This window comes from Vombatus ursinus, unplaced genomic scaffold, assembly GCF_900497805.2.
Source record: "Vombatus ursinus unplaced genomic scaffold, bare-nosed wombat genome assembly UNPS02001419.1, whole genome shotgun sequence".
Lineage (NCBI taxonomy): Eukaryota > Metazoa > Chordata > Mammalia > Diprotodontia > Vombatidae > Vombatus > Vombatus ursinus.
The window spans coordinates 17,801,594-17,819,681 of NW_020941197.1; the positions used below are offsets into that span (position 1 = coordinate 17,801,594).

An 18,088-nucleotide genomic window follows, 5' to 3' on the forward strand; every position below is an offset into this window, starting at 1 on the left:
TACAAAAATCTTTAACTTTTCTCTATATTAATAACAAAATCTAGGAGGAAGAAATTCTATTTAAGAAAACAACAGATGCATTAAATAGCTGGAAATTAACAACCTCTATCAAGAACTAACATAACTACAGCTATAACAAAACTTTACAGAAATAAGAAAACTAAGTAATTGCAGAGATAGTGTTTATGACTGTACTAACATAGTAAATATAATGCCACCGCCCAAATTATTCTATTGATTTAATGCTATGAAAATCAAATTACTAAAGAGATACTTAAAAATTAAACAAAAAATAAAATTCACTTGTTAATAGATCAGATACAATTTTTAGAAGTGGGAATGCATGGGGCATGGTGCTATTAGATTTCAAGTATTATACAAAATAGTAATTATAAAAACTATGCTATTGGTTTAAAAAACAGAAAAGTAGTCTAGTGGAACATAGAACTTAAGCATATTAGGGGAAGTTGATCAGGACACAACTATCAATCAATCAAATCAAATAAGATGTCAGTCTTAGAGGAAATGTAAAGTTTCTAAACTCATTTACTCCTTTACCAGATATAAAGATATTTTCTATAAAGCTAATGGTATTAGAAGGCAGTTAGCCAGATACCACCCTGAAAGTGCCCATCTCTCATGATCTTAGAAGCTAAACAAGACTGGGCCTGGTTAGTATCAATCTGTTAGTTCATAAATATTTATTAAGCACTTACTATGTGCCAGGCACTGTGCAACGCACGGAGGCAGATACAAAAAGAGGCAAAAAATAGAAAAAAAAAACCCCAAACAAAACAAAACAAAAAACAACCCTGGCCCTGCCCTGAAGGAGCTTACAATTTTATGGAGAAGAAACAAACAAATATATATGAAACAAGCTATATACAGAATAAATAGTAAATAATTAGCAGAGGGAAGGTACTGGAATTAAGAGGGTTGAGGAAAGGATTTTAGGTTGGACTTAAAGGAAGTCAGGCAAGTCTGGGGCTAAGTACAATAAATAGTTGGTTTGGAGAAAATGGGAAACAGCATGGCTAGTTAGAGAACCTGCCTGGAAGATACTGGCTATGTGACCCTGGGCAAATAACTACACCTCTTAGTGGTCTAGGCAACTTTCTAAGACGGCATTGCAGAAAAGGTGCTCAGCTGCTTTGGTAGAAGGCGGTCTTTATAGTAGTGGAATCACAAGTGATCTCTATTGCTATTAGAACTATCAGCTGGCCAGGAATCAGCCATACTCCCCATGGCCCTTTAAAAAATTGAGACAAATGAGGCAGCTGGGTGGTGCAGTTCATAGGGTACCAGCACAGGAGTTAGAAGGACCTGAGTTCAAATGTAACCTCAGATTATTTACTAGCTGTGTCACTCTGGGCAAGTCACTTAACCCTGATTACCTTTAAAAAAAAAAAAAAGAGAGAGAGACAAACTAAGAAGTGAATTGAAACAAGTGAAATCTCCAAGGAAAATGACTTCTGGCAGGATAGAAGAGAGTCAGTCATGAAAGTGTTCCTTGCCCCAGGGAAGGGAGAGGGGATTTCTCTCTCCTATCTTATTTGGCCATGACATCTTTTAGTGGAAATCTCTTACCCAGCAGGAGACACTGCATCTCTCGGGGAGGAGTGCTGAGAATCAGTGAGAAAATAGCTCTGAGATATATGACTTCAGTCATTTTAGAAGAGAGACAGTCCTAACCTTTTGGGATTGAGCTGTGATGAGGCACAGACTCAGGCTCAGCTACCTGCTCAGTAGAGATGCTGTGCCCAGGGGAAGCATCATGATAACACCATGAGAAAGGAAAGGGGCCCAGACAGTCAATATCCATAAGGAGAAGGCAGCTGTGGCACAGTGGATGAAGAACTGGTCTCAAAGTAATGAAGACCTGGGCTCAAGTTCTGCTTCTGACCCATGTCAGCTGTCTGACCCTAGGCAAGTCACAGCTTCTCAATAGCCCAGGCAACTGTGTAATATGGCAACTGTCAAGAGTCAGGGAAGTTCTACATTGGTACCAGAGTTTCCTCAAAGGGAGTTCCCTTATACCAATGAAATCACAGGTCCAGCAAAAAAAAAAAAAAAAAAAAAACATTCAAAGAATATAACCTAAAATAGATACTAAATAATGTTATCTAAAATAATTAGTGGGTCAAAGAACAAATAATAGAAGCCATAAATAATTGTGTTAACTAAAATTACAAAAATGAGAAAATGTGGAAAATAGTTTGGAATTATGCCAGAAAAATTTCTTTCTTTTAGAGAATGGTTCCTTATCCTGGGGTCTGTCGATACATATCCATGAATTTGGATGGGAAAAAAATTCCTCCTTTATTTTATTAATCTTTGACTTCCTTTTTAAAAATATCATTCAGAAAAATGGCCCATAATCTCCACCAAATGGCCAAAGGAGGCTATGACAGAAGAAGGGTAAGAATTCCTGCTTTAGAAAAGTTTTTATGTATTGTGATACATCTTATGATACATCCAGTTTGTTTCTGAGTCCATTTTTTATACTTATTTCCTGTCTGTTGTTCCTTAGGGTGTTTTTACTTTGGATTCTTTCAGTTCATAATATATATCATGTTGGAGTTTTCTGTTTGCTCATTTCCTTGACTGCTTCTTTTTCCTTTTCTGAAAAGCTGTTCTGTTTTGAAGGCCTTTTCCTGTCTTTTTCAGCAGCCCCATTTTACTTTTCAGGGGCATTTTTACATCTCTTCATTCAGGGGTTATTGAGGTGATAAGCTCCTTTATGATTCCTGACTGACTTTTTGTTGAAAGTGTTCCAAGTGGCAGATTTCCAACATAAATTTGTAGTGAATCAGGATTTATCTTTTTAATATATTATAAATGCATGCCAAGTAGCTAGTCATATTCAAGCTAAAAGATAGTTGAGCAAAAAGAAAATTTGAATAATAGTTTTCTACAAAGCTAATTGAAAGAGAATTTAAAAATACATAGTCAGGAGGATGGTAACTAGAAACCACAGTGTAAAAGATGAATTCAGGATTAGGCTAGATAGAATCAGATGAAATTTAACAGCAATAAATAAATTTTATACTAGTTCAAAAATCCTCTTGACATGTACTCAGGCATAGATAAAGAATAGTTCTTCATTTCAAAAACATCTAGGGGTTTTAGAAAACTTCAAGTTCAGTAATATAAGTGATATGCAAACCAAGAAAGCCAATTTTATTTTTTAAGTGGCATAGAATATAGTAATAAAGCTTTGGGCAGATCATTTGTATTGCGTTCTGTTCTGGCTGCCACTTTTTAGTGTAGAGGGTTGATCAAAGGGCCATCAGTGATTAACTGGAGGTTAAACGGATAAGACCATTGTTTGAAATTCTGATTATGTGCTAAAAGACTGATTATAACTCTTAGATAGGTTTGAACATCCCTAAAAAGTTGTTAAGTCTCTCCATGCTTAGTGTCTTCATGGATTGAGTAGATGTGAAGAACTTTGTCAGCATCTCCCTATGGAAGGACTGGGTATACCCAATGATAACTTATTGAGATGACTGAGGACATTTTCTTAATGGGTTTGGAGAGTAATAGAGGCCTTAGTGCTTGATAATACATTTATACCTCATTGAGGATCAGTGACTGAGTTTCAGTGTTAGGCCTAATTTGGTTGGCTCAGGCTACTATAGATTAGAGTCTATTAAATCTAACTTTCCTAAAATTTTATTAAGGGACTTAACTTTTTTCTTTTTTCTTTTTTTTAAATAGGTCTGGAAGTTGAGGTTTTCCACTCTTTTACTGTATTTATCTCACTGTAACTTGCTTAGCCTTTCATTTAAATAGGTAGATGAAATGTTACTGCATACATATTAAGCATTGAAATTGTCTATGGTGGCTTTAAGCATAATATAATTTTCTTGTTTATCTATTTTTAGTCAAATCAATTTTTACATTGTTGTGTCAGAGATCATGACTACTTCGCATGCTTATTTTAATTCAAATGAAGCATGAAACTTTACCCTATTCCCTTATATTAACTCCTTAGGAGTCTTTATGATTCCAGTGTATCTTCAGAAAATAACATACTATTAGATTCTATTTTCTAATTCATTTCACTATCCTTTTCTGTTTTATGGGTGAATTCATCACATTCACATTCATAGTTGTGATAGTTGTGTATTTTCTTCCATTCTATTCTCTTATAACTTTTGCATTCTTTACTTTCTGTACCCTTTTTACAAAGAAGGCAGGGAAGGAGGATTGTGCTTAGCACCAGTAATCTATGCTTGAGGCAGTTCGCCTCCACTCTCCTTCTCTTTCTCAGTCTCCTTGATCAGATGTCAATCATAAGCTATTATCTTTTCTTTCTTTCCATTTAAACTCTTCTTGACATCTCTTCTTTGAGGTTAGAGTTTGTTTTAGTTACAACTAATTCCTTCCAACATCTACTCTCCTTCTTATTATCCTCACCCCCATTCCTTTTCCTATTTCCCTGTTATGTTGAATGTATTTCTACATCAAACTCTTCCCTGCTATATTACTTTTTCTGTTCCTTTTCTTTTTCTTCTTTTAAGATCAACAAAACACAACAAAACCATTCCCAGATCTCTTTCATAGTTCTCACTTCTTTTACACTACTTTCCTCTCACATACTTACTTTATATGATTATTTTACAACTCTTAAACACCCCCCCCCCCCACACACAACTTTTGCCTCATTTCTTCCAGCAATTCTGGTTGACTTTGTGGCCAAACTCTGTTTTCCTTTGAGACTTTGCCTATAGGTATTTGGAGTTATTTTCCTCTCTCTGGTTCTGGCAACATAAATGTATCTTTTTAGTGAGAGTCTTCTTTTGTTTACTCATTCTTCCAACCTTACTTCTCAGATTGGGATTTTGGATTAAAATTAGCCTCTCCACACTTCTGGAGGGAATGTTGGAACCTTGTTTAGTCATTTTTTGTGTTGTGTGGGGTCCTACTACTTCTATCCTTGGATAATGAGTCTGTTCTTCAAGGCTTTCAGGGGGACTTACAAATTCTCAGTACGCTCTAAGTTATCTGATGTAGTGTAAAGACTGGTCACTGCCCAGCTGGTCTGAGCTTTACAGACTCCTGACCATGGTTTTAGTCTGGGCAGCAAAGCCATAGATTTGGTTGGACTTCCAGTAGATTGCTACTATCCCTAGTCCCCATCTGCAAAACTGCAGATTCAGAGAGACAGCACTTCAATCTCCCCTTTAGTCGAGCTCGCTCCCCTTTGTTACTCATTCTCAAGCCTCAAGCTGGTTCCAAGGCTGATTCTAAGGCCACTATCTCAGGTTGGAGACAATAGTAGTGGCTAACTTTGGATCCCACTCTTTGCTCAGTACATAGCCTTAGGCCAGTTTAAACTGGATTTGCAGTTCCTGTTCACTCCTTGCCCTGAGTCATAGCTGGAAGTCAGTCCCATCTGTGCATCCTCTCCTAAATCATCTAATTCTATGGTCAAATGATCATAGCTGTAGATTGACTCCTCGGCATCTTGAATAGCTAGGCTGTGTCCCAACCTCTCCCCCTCAAACTCCCCCCCAACTCTGTGACTGCCCTTGCCTTGAAATACAGCTTCAGATCAACCTCATGTCCAGTTGTAGGGTCTCCCTCCCCCCCCAAGTTTAAGTCCTGTTCTATGTGAAAAATGATTCACTGTTGCTTTTTGTTTGTTTGTTTTTTCCCTTTGGATTTCCTGATCACTACTTTATCGTCATGTACTCTTTGATCCAGTGACCCTGGCCTCCTGACTGTTCCATGAACAAGACACTCCATTTCTGGGCTTTGGGCATTTTTGTCTGGCTATCTCCCCAGCCTGGAATGCTCTCCTTCCTCCACTGGGCCTACTAACTTCCATAGCTTCCTTTATGTTTAGTTGTGTCTGACTCTTTGTGACCCCATTTGTGGTTTTCTTGGCAAAGATTCTGGAGTGATTTGCCATTTCTTTCTCCAGCTCATTTTATAGGTAAGAAGACCGAGGAAAACAAGTTTAAGTGACTTGTCCAGGGTCACATAGTTAGTAAGTGTCTGGGACTGGATTTGAATTCAGGTCTTCCTGACTCTGGGGCTAGTGCTCTATTTGATGAGGATAGGACCTAGACCCCAAAAAGGAAAACCCAACACCCCCCCACTCCCCCACCCCCCACCCCCATCTTTCCCAGGTGGCCAAATTAGTGTTCACCCGAGGCTATAATCAACTGGCCTTTCATTAAGGCTACACCCAATCTCCCAATTCTCTGTTACCCTTAACTGTAGCCTAGCCCTCCGTTGTCTTTCCTCCCTATGGCCCCAGGCCACTTCCCACCCTTAATCATATCTAGGCTCCATTCTCCCTTGACCAAGTGGTCCAGGACCCTGGAGTTCTATTACCTCATAGACTACTGGGCCACTCCTAGATCCTTCCCATAGTCTTTCTGTATATAAGGTCCATCTTGTCTCCATTAAGATGCTTAGATTCTTATAATCTAGCCAATAGCTCACTAACATTCAGACTCCTTAAGAGTCTGACGAATATTCTAATATGACGAATGTTCTAATAAACCTTGTCTTTGACTGAAAAAAGGCTTGGGTCGAATTCTTTCAGGCAGAACCCATGTGTTGAGATTTTGGGGTCCCAGCAACCCTAAACCCCTAAACCTCAACATATTCACAGCACCACTGAGCTTCTAGTAACTTCCTTTAAGTCCCAATGAAAATCCTTTTACTTTCAGAAGCCTTCATCAACCCCTCTTAATTCTACCACCTTCCCTCTGTTAATTATTTCCTATTTGCCTCTATATAACTTGTTTGTATGTATTTATATGCTAGTTGTCTCCCCCATGGCATTATAAATTCCTTGAGGGCAGAGGCTGTCTTTTGCTTCTTTTTGTATCTCCAGTATTAAGCACAGGCCTGGCATATAGTAGGTGATTAATAATATTTATTAATTTCATTAATTTTAATAAATATTTATTAATTGATTGTTTGAGTGGTTTGGGGCAGAAACTAAGTTGTGCTGCTTCTTCCTACTCCTCTCTTTTGGTTGTTCTCAGATCTGTATTTCAAAGAATGTAGAGCCTGAGGGAAAACTTAGTCAACCTTCCCTACCCTCAGGAAATTTTTTTTCCCCTTAGTGTCATGGCTTGGTCTGTTCACACTTTTTTTTCCCTTGAAAGAACTCTAGCAGAGAGAGCTTTGGAGTTTTAAACTTAGTATGACATAGCCCACTAAGATTAAGACTTTCACTGAGAGTAAGAGATATTGTTTGTCTTTCATTTTCAAAGAGGACCAATGGCATCATGGGGTGATGTCTTGACTCATGGGTAAATTGAATTTAAGTGATGCAGAATTGCAGTCTCAGCCTCACTCACTCTTCCAGAGTCATTGAAGTCCAGTGGCAAGACAAAAGTCAGCACAAATGGTGATGGCCTGAGATGCAGTGGATGAACTTGGCATCTTCGATGTCTACCCAAGCTCTAACACTCCACAGCACCTGCTTAAGCTGCTTTCAAGGCTGTTGGAATACATTGTTTTTATCCATCCATTTCAGTGGGGGAAGACTTAACAAGCTTGGGGTAGATACACCCTAACTCACTGACAGGTTTGAGGCCTGTCCTTTACCTTCAACCTTGTTTAACCAGTCTGCTGAGACGTTTACTGGTTTCCTGGAGTGTGGCCGTGCATGCTACAGCTTCTTAGAGCCACAGGTGAGAGTTGAATGCCAGGTGGACACCAAAGGTGGATGAGCAACCCTGAAAAGGACTCGGCAGAGTTGCCAATCTTCCTTGAAAACCCCATACACCCATGAATGAAGGAGTATATGAGTAAAAGATAGACTTCAGCTGAAGCCAAAAGCTAAAAGCAGAAAGGTGATCTACAAATCAGTGCTAGAAGGCTACACGTGCCGGGGGATTATCAGTGCTCTACAGAGACTTCATGCTCTGCAATGTCAATAAGGAGCAGGCCTGTCAGAACAGTGATGAAATCAGCGTTATAACATTCTTGCTATTAAAGTTATTTTTATTGTTATTAACCATGACCCTTCACCAGTGTATGAGTTGTGAGTTGCCCTTCCATTCCAGAGCGCCAGGCATGGCCCTGTGTGTGACTCTCCACATGTGGTACCTTTGTGTGTTTACTCATTGCAGTGTCTGTCTAAAGAAGAGTGGACCCCAGATTTATAGAGGAAATGTTTTATTGCTTTTTTTTTTACTTTGCTGTTTCACAAAATACCTTTGATCTGAATTAACTGTGTCTTCTTGTTGACTAGTAAAGGTGAGTCTATCAGGAGGAGCGTTTTATGACCTCTCATTTTGAGTGGCTTTGAAATCAGAGTATCTTGAAAATAGGGTAAGTTTGTCTGGTGGAATCCATTCTGAGAGAAGGTGGTGGTGGTGGTGGTGGTGGTGGTGGTGTCCCCAGGTGCTACAGATAAAATCATCTCAGTGCTGTTTACTATGCCACATGGCCAGGTAGGTAAAGGTGTATGCAGGTTCTGTATTTAAAAAACAAAAAAACAAAAACCAAAACCAAGTGACTTTAGGCTGCCCTCAGATGACACATTTGTAGCAAGCCTGAATATGAGAGCACAGGTTGCTGGGAAGGGGCGGGTCCCTCAAGTTCCAGGAAGGAGGGCTTAGTTAATAAGACCAAATGAGTTGGTTTCAGTTTCATACTAACTGGAAAAGTTTGTCCTTGCTGGTGTGACCACAGGAACGAAGCTGAGATTCACCTACCTCTTGTCCCTACCTAAGAATTTTAAAGACCTCCTCTCATTCTATCCTGGGACGGTAAGAACGTTTTGTGATTTTAACTGTACCCTGTTAAAATATTTCTTTAGTTAATTCCTGCCAGTTTCTAGCAACACAAGCCCCGTGCGGCGGCCGCTGTTGCTGCCAAACCCTTCTGGTCCTCACTCTGGGCTTCGGAAGCTGTAGCAGAACTGTACTCCATAGTGAATGATAGAAATGGGAGCTTGTAGAGCGATGGGGCTTCCCCTAGAGCATTTTTCACTGCATAGTTTCACCTCGGGACGTTTATATAAGTAGCTTAAAAAAATACACCCATACGTCTCTTGATTCCTCATTCAATCATTCTACAGCTAAGTTTATTTAGTGCATTCATTCATTTCTCTACCCTTTTAAGATTCAGCCCAACACTTAGTGTGTGGGGGGAGGGGAGGAGGCGACTCGGAGGTAATCTCTATGTCCTACTATAGTGTGGAAACTGCCTTTTTTTTTAGACTGATTCCTGCGCTGCACCCCTACCCCAGTATTTCCTCAATATTACTCCTCCCTTTTAAAACTTGCTGGGGTCTGTCATGAACAGCAGCAGATTGAGAGCTTTTAAAAGGGGAAAGTTTTAACCTACACTTAAAAAATTTTAGGAAATGAGCTAGTTGCTTTTTTGCAGATTGAAGCCCTGCTTGTCCCTGGTCAGCAATCGATCAATGAGGGGGTCTCCCAGCACAGCAGCAACTCTGGGTCTTAATATTGTTTGGGAAATCCAAGGGAACGACAATAAATCTCAAGAAAAACATTTTCGTCACATGATCATGATTAATCCTTAGGGCTTGTGCCCGTGCCTTACCTAGCTTTATAAGTGAAATGAAGCAAAGAGAACAGAACAAGTTCATTCCTCCTCCCCAGACTCACCTCTTTTGGCTTTCTGCACCCAGAAATAAAGGCAGGGGGAAACCCTGCAAACTTAACTTTAAACACATGCAAACACACACATACGATTCTAAAGGGGTACGTGATGAAAGCGAGACTTACTTGAGTCTAGGGGTGAGTTGGAAGGTGTGCGCTATTGGAAGACTCAGTTTCAAACAGGCAGGACGCAGGCTAGGAAGTGTGCTTGGGGGTGGGGATGGGAGTGGGGGAAGGAAAAGGGAATTGGCAGATGACATTACACTGCCTGAGAATTAGCCAGTTCTTCAGATTTCAGTATGTGACACCAAACAGGTGTAAGGTCAAAGATAGTGGCTACAGGAAGTCTAATAGAGATGATTTGCTTATGCATTCATTACTAATCTGTGCATACAGTAAAGCCTGCCTCCTGGGAAAGTCTGAATCCAAGAAAAGAACTTTTATTTTTAATGTGACTTTGTAAAAAGATTATCTTATTTTTTGTGCTTTGTGCCTCTGCTTTGGTTTGTGAAAAAATGGTCCCCACAGCAATACAGAGCTTCATGTCAATGGGGTTCTTTCTTTCATATGTTCCTCCCACCATGCCAGCACACTGTTTGGTAGCCGCAGATGTCTTCGGTTCAGGCCTTAGAGTTACCATTTGTACATTATTTCAAGGACAAGTCTAAGACGCAGAATAGTTACAGGTTAGCAATGACTGAGGGGACACGCTTATTGAGAAATGAAAATGAAACCATAGGTCCTAACTCCCTTTCCTCCCACCTGGGAGGGGAGTAAATAAGCATAGGTGGATTGGCTTGAGAGTAAGACCATCAAGTTTAATATTATTTACATAAGAAATAGTTTTGAGAGTTCCAAACAATTGATTTATAAATCAACCTTTGTTCTGGAACACAGCTTTATAAATTAACGATTTCATGTGCCGAAGTACCTTGCAGGCAAAACTTATAAAAGACTCTGCAGGTATAACTTGAAGATAGATGTTATCTCACAGCTTTAAGAGAAAATGGAGCCTTAACAAAATAAAGAATTGGTCTAGCCTCATTGGCAGAACCTGAAAATAATAAAGAATTCTTGACACCCAGGCTTGCTGGGACAAGGGTTCAGTTGTTTTTCATTTTCCATGACCTCATTGGGGGTTTTCTTGGCAAAGATACCACAGCGGTTTGCCATTTCCTTCTCCAGCTCATTTTACAGATGAGGAAACTGAGGCAAACAGGGTTAAGTGACTTGCCTAAGAATCCTACAGCTAGAAAGTGTCTGAAGCCTCATTTGAACTGTGGTCTTCCAGGACTGGTGCTCTATTCACTTCACCACCAAGCTATGCCTTCTTGCTGCTTCTCTTCACTACTAAGACCTTCCCTACTATGCCACTTTCTCCTGGGTAGAACAGGTAGGGAAGGTACCATGAACAGAGATTAGCATAGGGATAGGTAACCTGCCTTGATGGCAGGGGATTCAGTGGATCTAGGGCTTGTAAGCAGTCACCTTGTAGGCTTGAGAGTGAGACCATCATGTTTAATATTGCTTACATGAGAAAAATGCTTTTCAGAGTTCCAAACAGTTGACTCGTGAATCAGTTATTTGCAATGATTGGCCTTTGACTAGAACAGGTAATAAAAAAGTAGTGATATTTATGTCATTCAAGGAAAAGAGATACCTTATATTCATGGATATGCTCTGCTTCCCTGTTATCTTAGTTGCTTTACTACATAGTTCTTAGTATCCCACTGGCAATGAGAATTTTGAACCACAGACTAATTGTTTGGTCCCATATAGGCTACCATCTCTTCAACTTCATAAAGGGTGTCGTACCCTTGGGATATTCTGCCTCTTTAAAAAACAAACAAACAAAAACCCAGCGATTTAGACTGGGTTCATTGGATCATAGATCGTAGAAGAGATCCCAGAGACCATCTCGTTTTACAAATAACTTGTCCAAGGTCACATAGGTAGGAAATGATAGAGGTAGTATTTGAACCCAGGTCCTTTGAATTAGGAATGAGTGTTTTCTTCATTATACTATGCTGCTGCTTAAAAAGCAACAAAACAAAACAAAAACATAGTCTTTAACAGCAGCTTTGAAAGTTAACATGAATATCATTTCGTGTTCAATGATACCAGAGTTAGTAGTCAATTGAATTGAAGACTTTAGGGCACTCAGATATGCTGTATGACCTTGGGCAAAACAGACACTTCATTGCCCTGGATCTGTTTCCTTATGTATAAAAAGCGGGACATTTCTTGAGAACATGGCTAATAGAGAAATTTGTTTTTCATGTCTGTCCATGATTGTAATGGGTTTTATTTTTCTTGCCTTCTCAAGTGTGGGAGTGGATTTGAAACTTCATTTTAAGTCTCTAAAATCCCTTCACTGGAATCTTTCTCCATTGCCTCTTAATTTTAGTGCCTTCCTTCTGTTGTTTCCCATTTATCCTGTATATAGCTTGCTTTGTAAATATTTGCATGTTGTCTCCCCCTTTACATTGTAAGCTCCTAGAGGGCAGGGACTATCTTTTGCCTCTTTTTATATCTCCAGCACTTACTTAGAACAGTGCCTGGCACATAGTAGGTGCTTAATAAATGTTGATTGATTGGAATTAAAAATAAAATAAAATTGTAGATAATCTGTAATGTTCTTTCTAGCACTAAATTCTATGATCCTTTGACAGAAATTTGTCAGTTTGTGGAGGATGCAAAAGAACATGATACAAAAAATCAGAATCTGCTGCTCTTAGAAAACACTTTTGTTTTTTCACCATATCTTTGGGAAGCTGGAGAATGACTCAGAGCAATCCATTAAATCCAAGTTTTGGGGGAATGGTAACTAAGTCCATGTTGTCAGATGTGTCAGAGCATGCTCTATTTGGGCCTCTCCCAGTGACAGGGTGGCTGTGTGTGGTTTGTTTGGGTGACTGGTTGTTAGGGAGATACAATTTCCTCCTTAGTGTCAGATCTGTCACCAGAGGAGTCATTGCAATGCTGCTTCTAAAGTCACCAAATGAAAGCCCTTTTAAGTTTTCATCTTAACAAGTGGAACTCCAGGGTCCTCCTCACCTGTTGAGACCTTCAGAAAAACTCCCTTAGCGCCTTACGTCCTCTGGGTGAGCACCCACCCTCAGCTAGGTCTCCAAAAGTCCAATGCACTTATTGACATGCATGAGCCAGCCAGCTAATTTAAAAGAAAAGTGAGAATTGGGGCTCAAATTCTTCAAATTGATCAGCTATAATATTAGACTTATCTGGCTAATTGGCCATTTCGCTTTGGCCATACAGTCACAGTCTGTGTGTAATGGCTTAATCCTTCTTATGAGGTATTTTTTTAGAGGTGTAATATTTCCTCATAACTTTATTTACTTGACATTGATGCTATATTTATTTATATATGTACTTGTCTTTCCCATTAGAATAAAATCCTTGTGAGTAATAATAATATGATATTGATAGCTTAGCATTCATATATACTTTGCAGTTTGTAACACATATACACACATATATAAATATATATAAATTTTGTGTGGGTGTATATGTGTGTGTGTATTTCTTATTTATTCTTCACAACAACCTTGTTAGGTAGGTACTCTTATCCCCATTTTTATGGATGAGGAAACTGAGGCAAAAAGAGGTTAAGTGACTTATCCAGGGTTATACAATTAATGTGTCTAAGGCAGAATTTGAATTCAGGTCTTCCTGACTCCAAGTTCAATACTATATCCATTATGTCACCCACTTCCCTCTGAGTAAGGATGCATTATTTATTTTACTTGTGTCCCTGGCACTTAGCAAAGTACTTGACAAGTTGGTGGGTGATTAATTAATACTTGTTGATTGACCAAATGTCCTCAAAAGATTAAATGTGATTGTATAGCTTTCTTGTTCTGTAGTACTATCCATGCAATATCTCAACTGTATACTTAGTATTGTGGAATTTTCCAAAATTTGGGAAGTAGCAGAATTCTTATGCAATATTGTTCATTATGTGGCAACTCAGCCTCTCTTTTAATATTGGGTTGTAATGTGGAAATGACAGAACAGACAGAAGCAAATAGGTTTGTTGTGATTTAACTTTTTTTTTTTTTGGTGAGGCAATTGGGGTTAAGTGACTTGCGCAGGGTCACACAGCTAGTAAGTGTCAGGTGTCTGAGGTCATATTTGAATTCAGGTCCTCCTGACTCCAAGACCAGAGCTTTATCCACTGCGCCACCTGGCTGCCCCTTGCTTTCTTTTTAAAGTACCTGTTGAATTGCCTGTGGTTTTCATGAATCTGGTATGTAAACCACAGGTGCAATGATTGAGCTTGCACTGGGAGTCAGAAAATGTGAGACCTTAGGCAAATCATTAAAAATTCTGACCCAGTTTTCTTTCCTCCTTTTGGTACAGAAAGAAGATACCTTAGTGTGCATGCAAAATGGATGCTTTGTATGCACATACTTATTGAATTGATATAAAGTGAGGCAGCATGGGACAGTGGAAGCGGCACTGATTCTTTATTTACTTGTTATAGGACCTAAATTCCCATACTCCCTCTTCCACTTATTTATTACCTGGATGATCTTAGGCAAGTCATTCTGGGCCTCCGTTTCTTCAACCACTTAAAAAATAATATTTAGTGTTTGAATTAAAGAAATTTACTGTGTAGCCAACTCTTTAAGGACTGATTTATTCCAAAATGTGAACTGTATTTTAATTCGTTGCAATAACTTAGTAAAATCTGAGATTCTATAGAAGTGTGCCGAGGCCTGTACTCTACTAATAAAAGGGACTGTACACATGTGTCTAGGAGGGCCAATTATTCTATCTAGGACAGTGGAGACACAACACAACTTCGTATATTTGGATGGGAAAAGGTAGGTCTTTGGTAAGGCTCCTGGTGGCAAAATGTCCTCCTTCATACTCCTTCAAAGGGTGTGTAAGATTGTAAGTTTCTTGAGGGGAGGGACTGTCTTTTGCCTCTTTTACTATCCCCAAGCACTTAGAACAGTACCTGGCACATAGCAGGTACTTCGTAAATGTTTATTGATTGATTGACTTTAGCCATCCAAATTATTTTTGGTTGTAGTTAGAGAGCACATTGTCTTTTCGTATCAGAAACCAGTGACATCTGAAAAGAATGTTTGATAATTTTTTTTCTGTTCTGTGATTAGAGAGCAACTTTACTAAATTTATTTCTGTTCTTAGAAGAGGGATAGCCAAAAGAAATTTTGAGGGAAATCCCTATTGATGATAGGTGAATCATGATGACTAGAATTAGGAGTGAAAAGATAGGTGAACTGAAATCAGAAGCAAATGATCTGAGAGTATAGGAGAGGGAGGATTTGCAGCTATGTAGTCTGCTAAATATTTATGAAAAAATGGCTCAACTATTAAAAGAATCAAATTCAGATAAAAGTAAATTAAGGGATGAACAAGAGGAACAGAGGTTAAAATATTACTTGCAGGTGGTTTGGTGGTACGCCCAGAAAACATAGTGGATTCGGTGGGGAAAAAAAAAAGTTTTCAGCAAGGTAGTGGACAGAGTATATGAAACTCTCAATCATTTATGTTTTATATACCATTAATAAGTACTGAGAAATATCAGAAAAAGCCCCCACATTCTATTATATCAAATATCTGCATTGACTCACCAAGGTCTATGTTAGATCCGTACAAAAAGAATATAGCCCTTTAAAATTTTACTAACAGAAATAGAAAAAGATCTGAGCAAATTGAAGGATGTGCCAGATACTAGGTAGCTAGGTGGGGCAGTGAAAGAAGTGCAGATTCTACCTCAGATACCTACTTAGTAGCTGTGTGACCCAGGGTAAGTCACTTAACCTCTTAGCCTCAGTTTCCTCCTCTGTAAATGGGGACAATAATATTACCTATTTTGCAGGATTGTTGTGAGGAACAAAAGAGATAACATGTAAAGCTCTTTGCAGACTTTAAAGTGCTACATAAATGATAGGTAGTGGTGGAGGTGTTGCTGTTACTTGACTAGGAAGGTTAAACATGGTAGTACAAATACCACCCAAATGAACATATTAATTCAATGCAATATTTGGTAGAATATCAACTTCTTGAGGGCAGAGATTTTGTGTTTTTGTCTTTATACCCTCAATGCCTATCACAGTGCCAGTTGTGGGCTTAAACATGTATTCACACATACCTTTTATCTGGAACTTTGATTTCATCAGTGTAGGGAACGTTGCTGGTGAGGAAACATTTCCCTATCAATTCAGAGCTTCCATTTATGGACTTAGAAAATTTCCCTATATCGCTAATATGTTTCATCAGTAATATTGGAAAGCAAGGTCTTCTTGGCTTCCTGGCCAGCTCTCTTTAGGATGCTATGCTGCTTCTCCCTGTGTGCCTGGTGTGTAACACTTAATAAATGTTTGTTAAATTGAACTTGACTTGGTGTGTATTTTTTTTCTGCTATGACATAGGCCATTAAATGTATTGGTTTCCAATTTGAATTGTTGTTCAGATAAGAAAATTAAAAAACAACAAGTCATTGCTTTTCCTATAATAGTTAATTGTTTTTCAACATCAGTTCACTTTAGATGTTGACCTTAGAATGTTCTTGAACACTAATTATTTCTGAAAACCTGATTACCTAGAAGGGATGAGAGCCTAGAGGCTGACTTAAAGAGAAACCAAATGATCAACTTGTTTTTTTTAAACAGTCTAGGTTATATAAAATACATTTTGTTCAGAGTGGGTTATCTCTACCAAAAAAAAAAAAGTAATTTCAGGGGGCCATTCCATTCAAATTAAGTTGGAATCATGCCTCAGAGTAATCTTTTCTTTTTTTGTTTGCTATTATATAACTGCTAAAGATGCAGGGTTTTTTGTATTAAGTCTTTGTGGTGTGTACTAACACCCAATAATGGAAAGGCAAAGATTTCTTTGCTTTACTCTGATTTCCCAAAAAGATATGGCATCTAGCATCAACTATCTTTTGGACAGCATAGTGAAGTCTTTGAGACTTTCATACAAGGTTTCAACAAGTCAGGAGCTGTGAAGTTAACCAAGATGATTGTATTCTGTGTTTTGAATAAACTTTTCTCTTTTAGCTTCCATTGAACCTAATACTAGGAGTTCAACTATGGAGAATGACACTAAGAAAAAAACTGAGAGACAAATGAAGACGTCAGCTAATCAAATGGTAAGAATAAACTTAATTCTTTTAATCGGTTGTTAAAGGACTTTTCGGAAAATAGTAAAAACTTTGATTGGAATTAGAAATCAGTTGAACTTTCTGTTTTATCATCTGTTATATAATCTTTATGTGAAGCTCTTTCCCTACCTCAGTAAGTAGAATATTTCACAGCAAACCTAAATAAATGCTTCTTTGATGGTTCAGAAGCTTGTATTGTAACAAGGCCAGTGTAAGAGTGCTATTTGCTTTCTCAATGGGTGTGGGAAGGGCTGGAGGGAGGAGAAAATTTGGAACTGAAAATAAAAATTAAAAAAAATTTAAGAAGACAGTAGAGTCAGGAATGAATTGAATTTGACCATTTTGACAGTGGCTAGCCCAGCCACTGGGCTTCAGTTTCCTCATCTATAAAATGAAGATTATCTACGACTGTTATGAGGAAAATACGTAGTAAACCTTAAAGTACAATATAAGTATAAGTTATTATTCTGAATATCAGTTCTCATTGCTCAGCTCCATAGATTTAAAGATAAAACTTGTAGGGTACCGAGCTGAATCTCACCTTGGAACATACCTTGACAATAGATTTTTTTTTTTTAGTAAATCTCCGAAGTTATGTGAGCTTATTTTCTTGTTACTTGTATCTTTTGTCTAAATGTTCAGTGCAGCATAACTTGGGTTCCATTTAGTGGCTCCTGCCCAGTATGGTACTTTGCTTCTCTGAGTGTACAGTCTGTTGACAGCACTTAGCAAAGTAGATGTTCCTTAAGTAATTGTTGAATGAATGGATGGTTGGATGGATAGATGCTAAAGTTTAAATGTGTAGTTTCCCTTTCCTTTTCTTCAGCTTTGTTAATATGACTTTCATATCCACAGATGAAAGATGAGTCTCAAAAGCCATCCTCAACTTAAAACTCACCAACTCCTATAGTTAGTGGCAATACAACATTTGGCGGATCTTATGATGTATTTTAATCATATTTATAGTTTTATTATGAAGATGGATCCTAATTGTTAATAAGTCAGTTATAAAGCTGAAACAATGTGCATTGTTGGGGGGCATATAGCTACTGAATGATTAAATATAAAATAACAGTAAGTCCAACACTCATTATCTACATGACTTTTTATTTTTGGAGGCAATCGGATCCCAGGATCACACAGCTAGTAAATTGTCAAGTGTCTGAGGCTGGATTTAGGTCCTCTTGACTCCAGGGCCAGTTCTCTATCCACTGTGCCACCTCGTTGCTCCAGCTATTAAAGAGACTGTTAAAGACTGTTTCCAGCTAAATTAGAATATTTGCCCTTTCCTGAACATTCACTGTTCTTTCCAGTTCTAAATTTT

The 18,088-nt window shown here is 38.4% G+C and overlaps 1 protein-coding gene across 6 annotated transcripts in view; it reads left to right on the plus strand.

The window, feature by feature from the left end:
- Window positions 1–8,620: 8,620 nt before the first annotated feature.
- DZIP3 (DAZ interacting zinc finger protein 3) overlaps window positions 8,621–18,088 on the plus strand; it is a 116,063-nt gene continuing 106,595 nt past the window's right edge. For all 6 annotated transcript variants that reach the window (XR_003569538.1, XM_027867046.1, XM_027867055.1 and 3 more), the window contains exons 1-2: window positions 8,621–8,747; window positions 16,661–16,752. Coding sequence is in view for 5 of the 6 variants with exons in the window: in XM_027867046.1 (XP_027722847.1) it covers window positions 16,693–16,752 (60 nt within the window). In the remaining variant the exon portion in view is untranslated. The remainder of the gene's footprint in view (window positions 8,748–16,660; window positions 16,753–18,088) is intronic.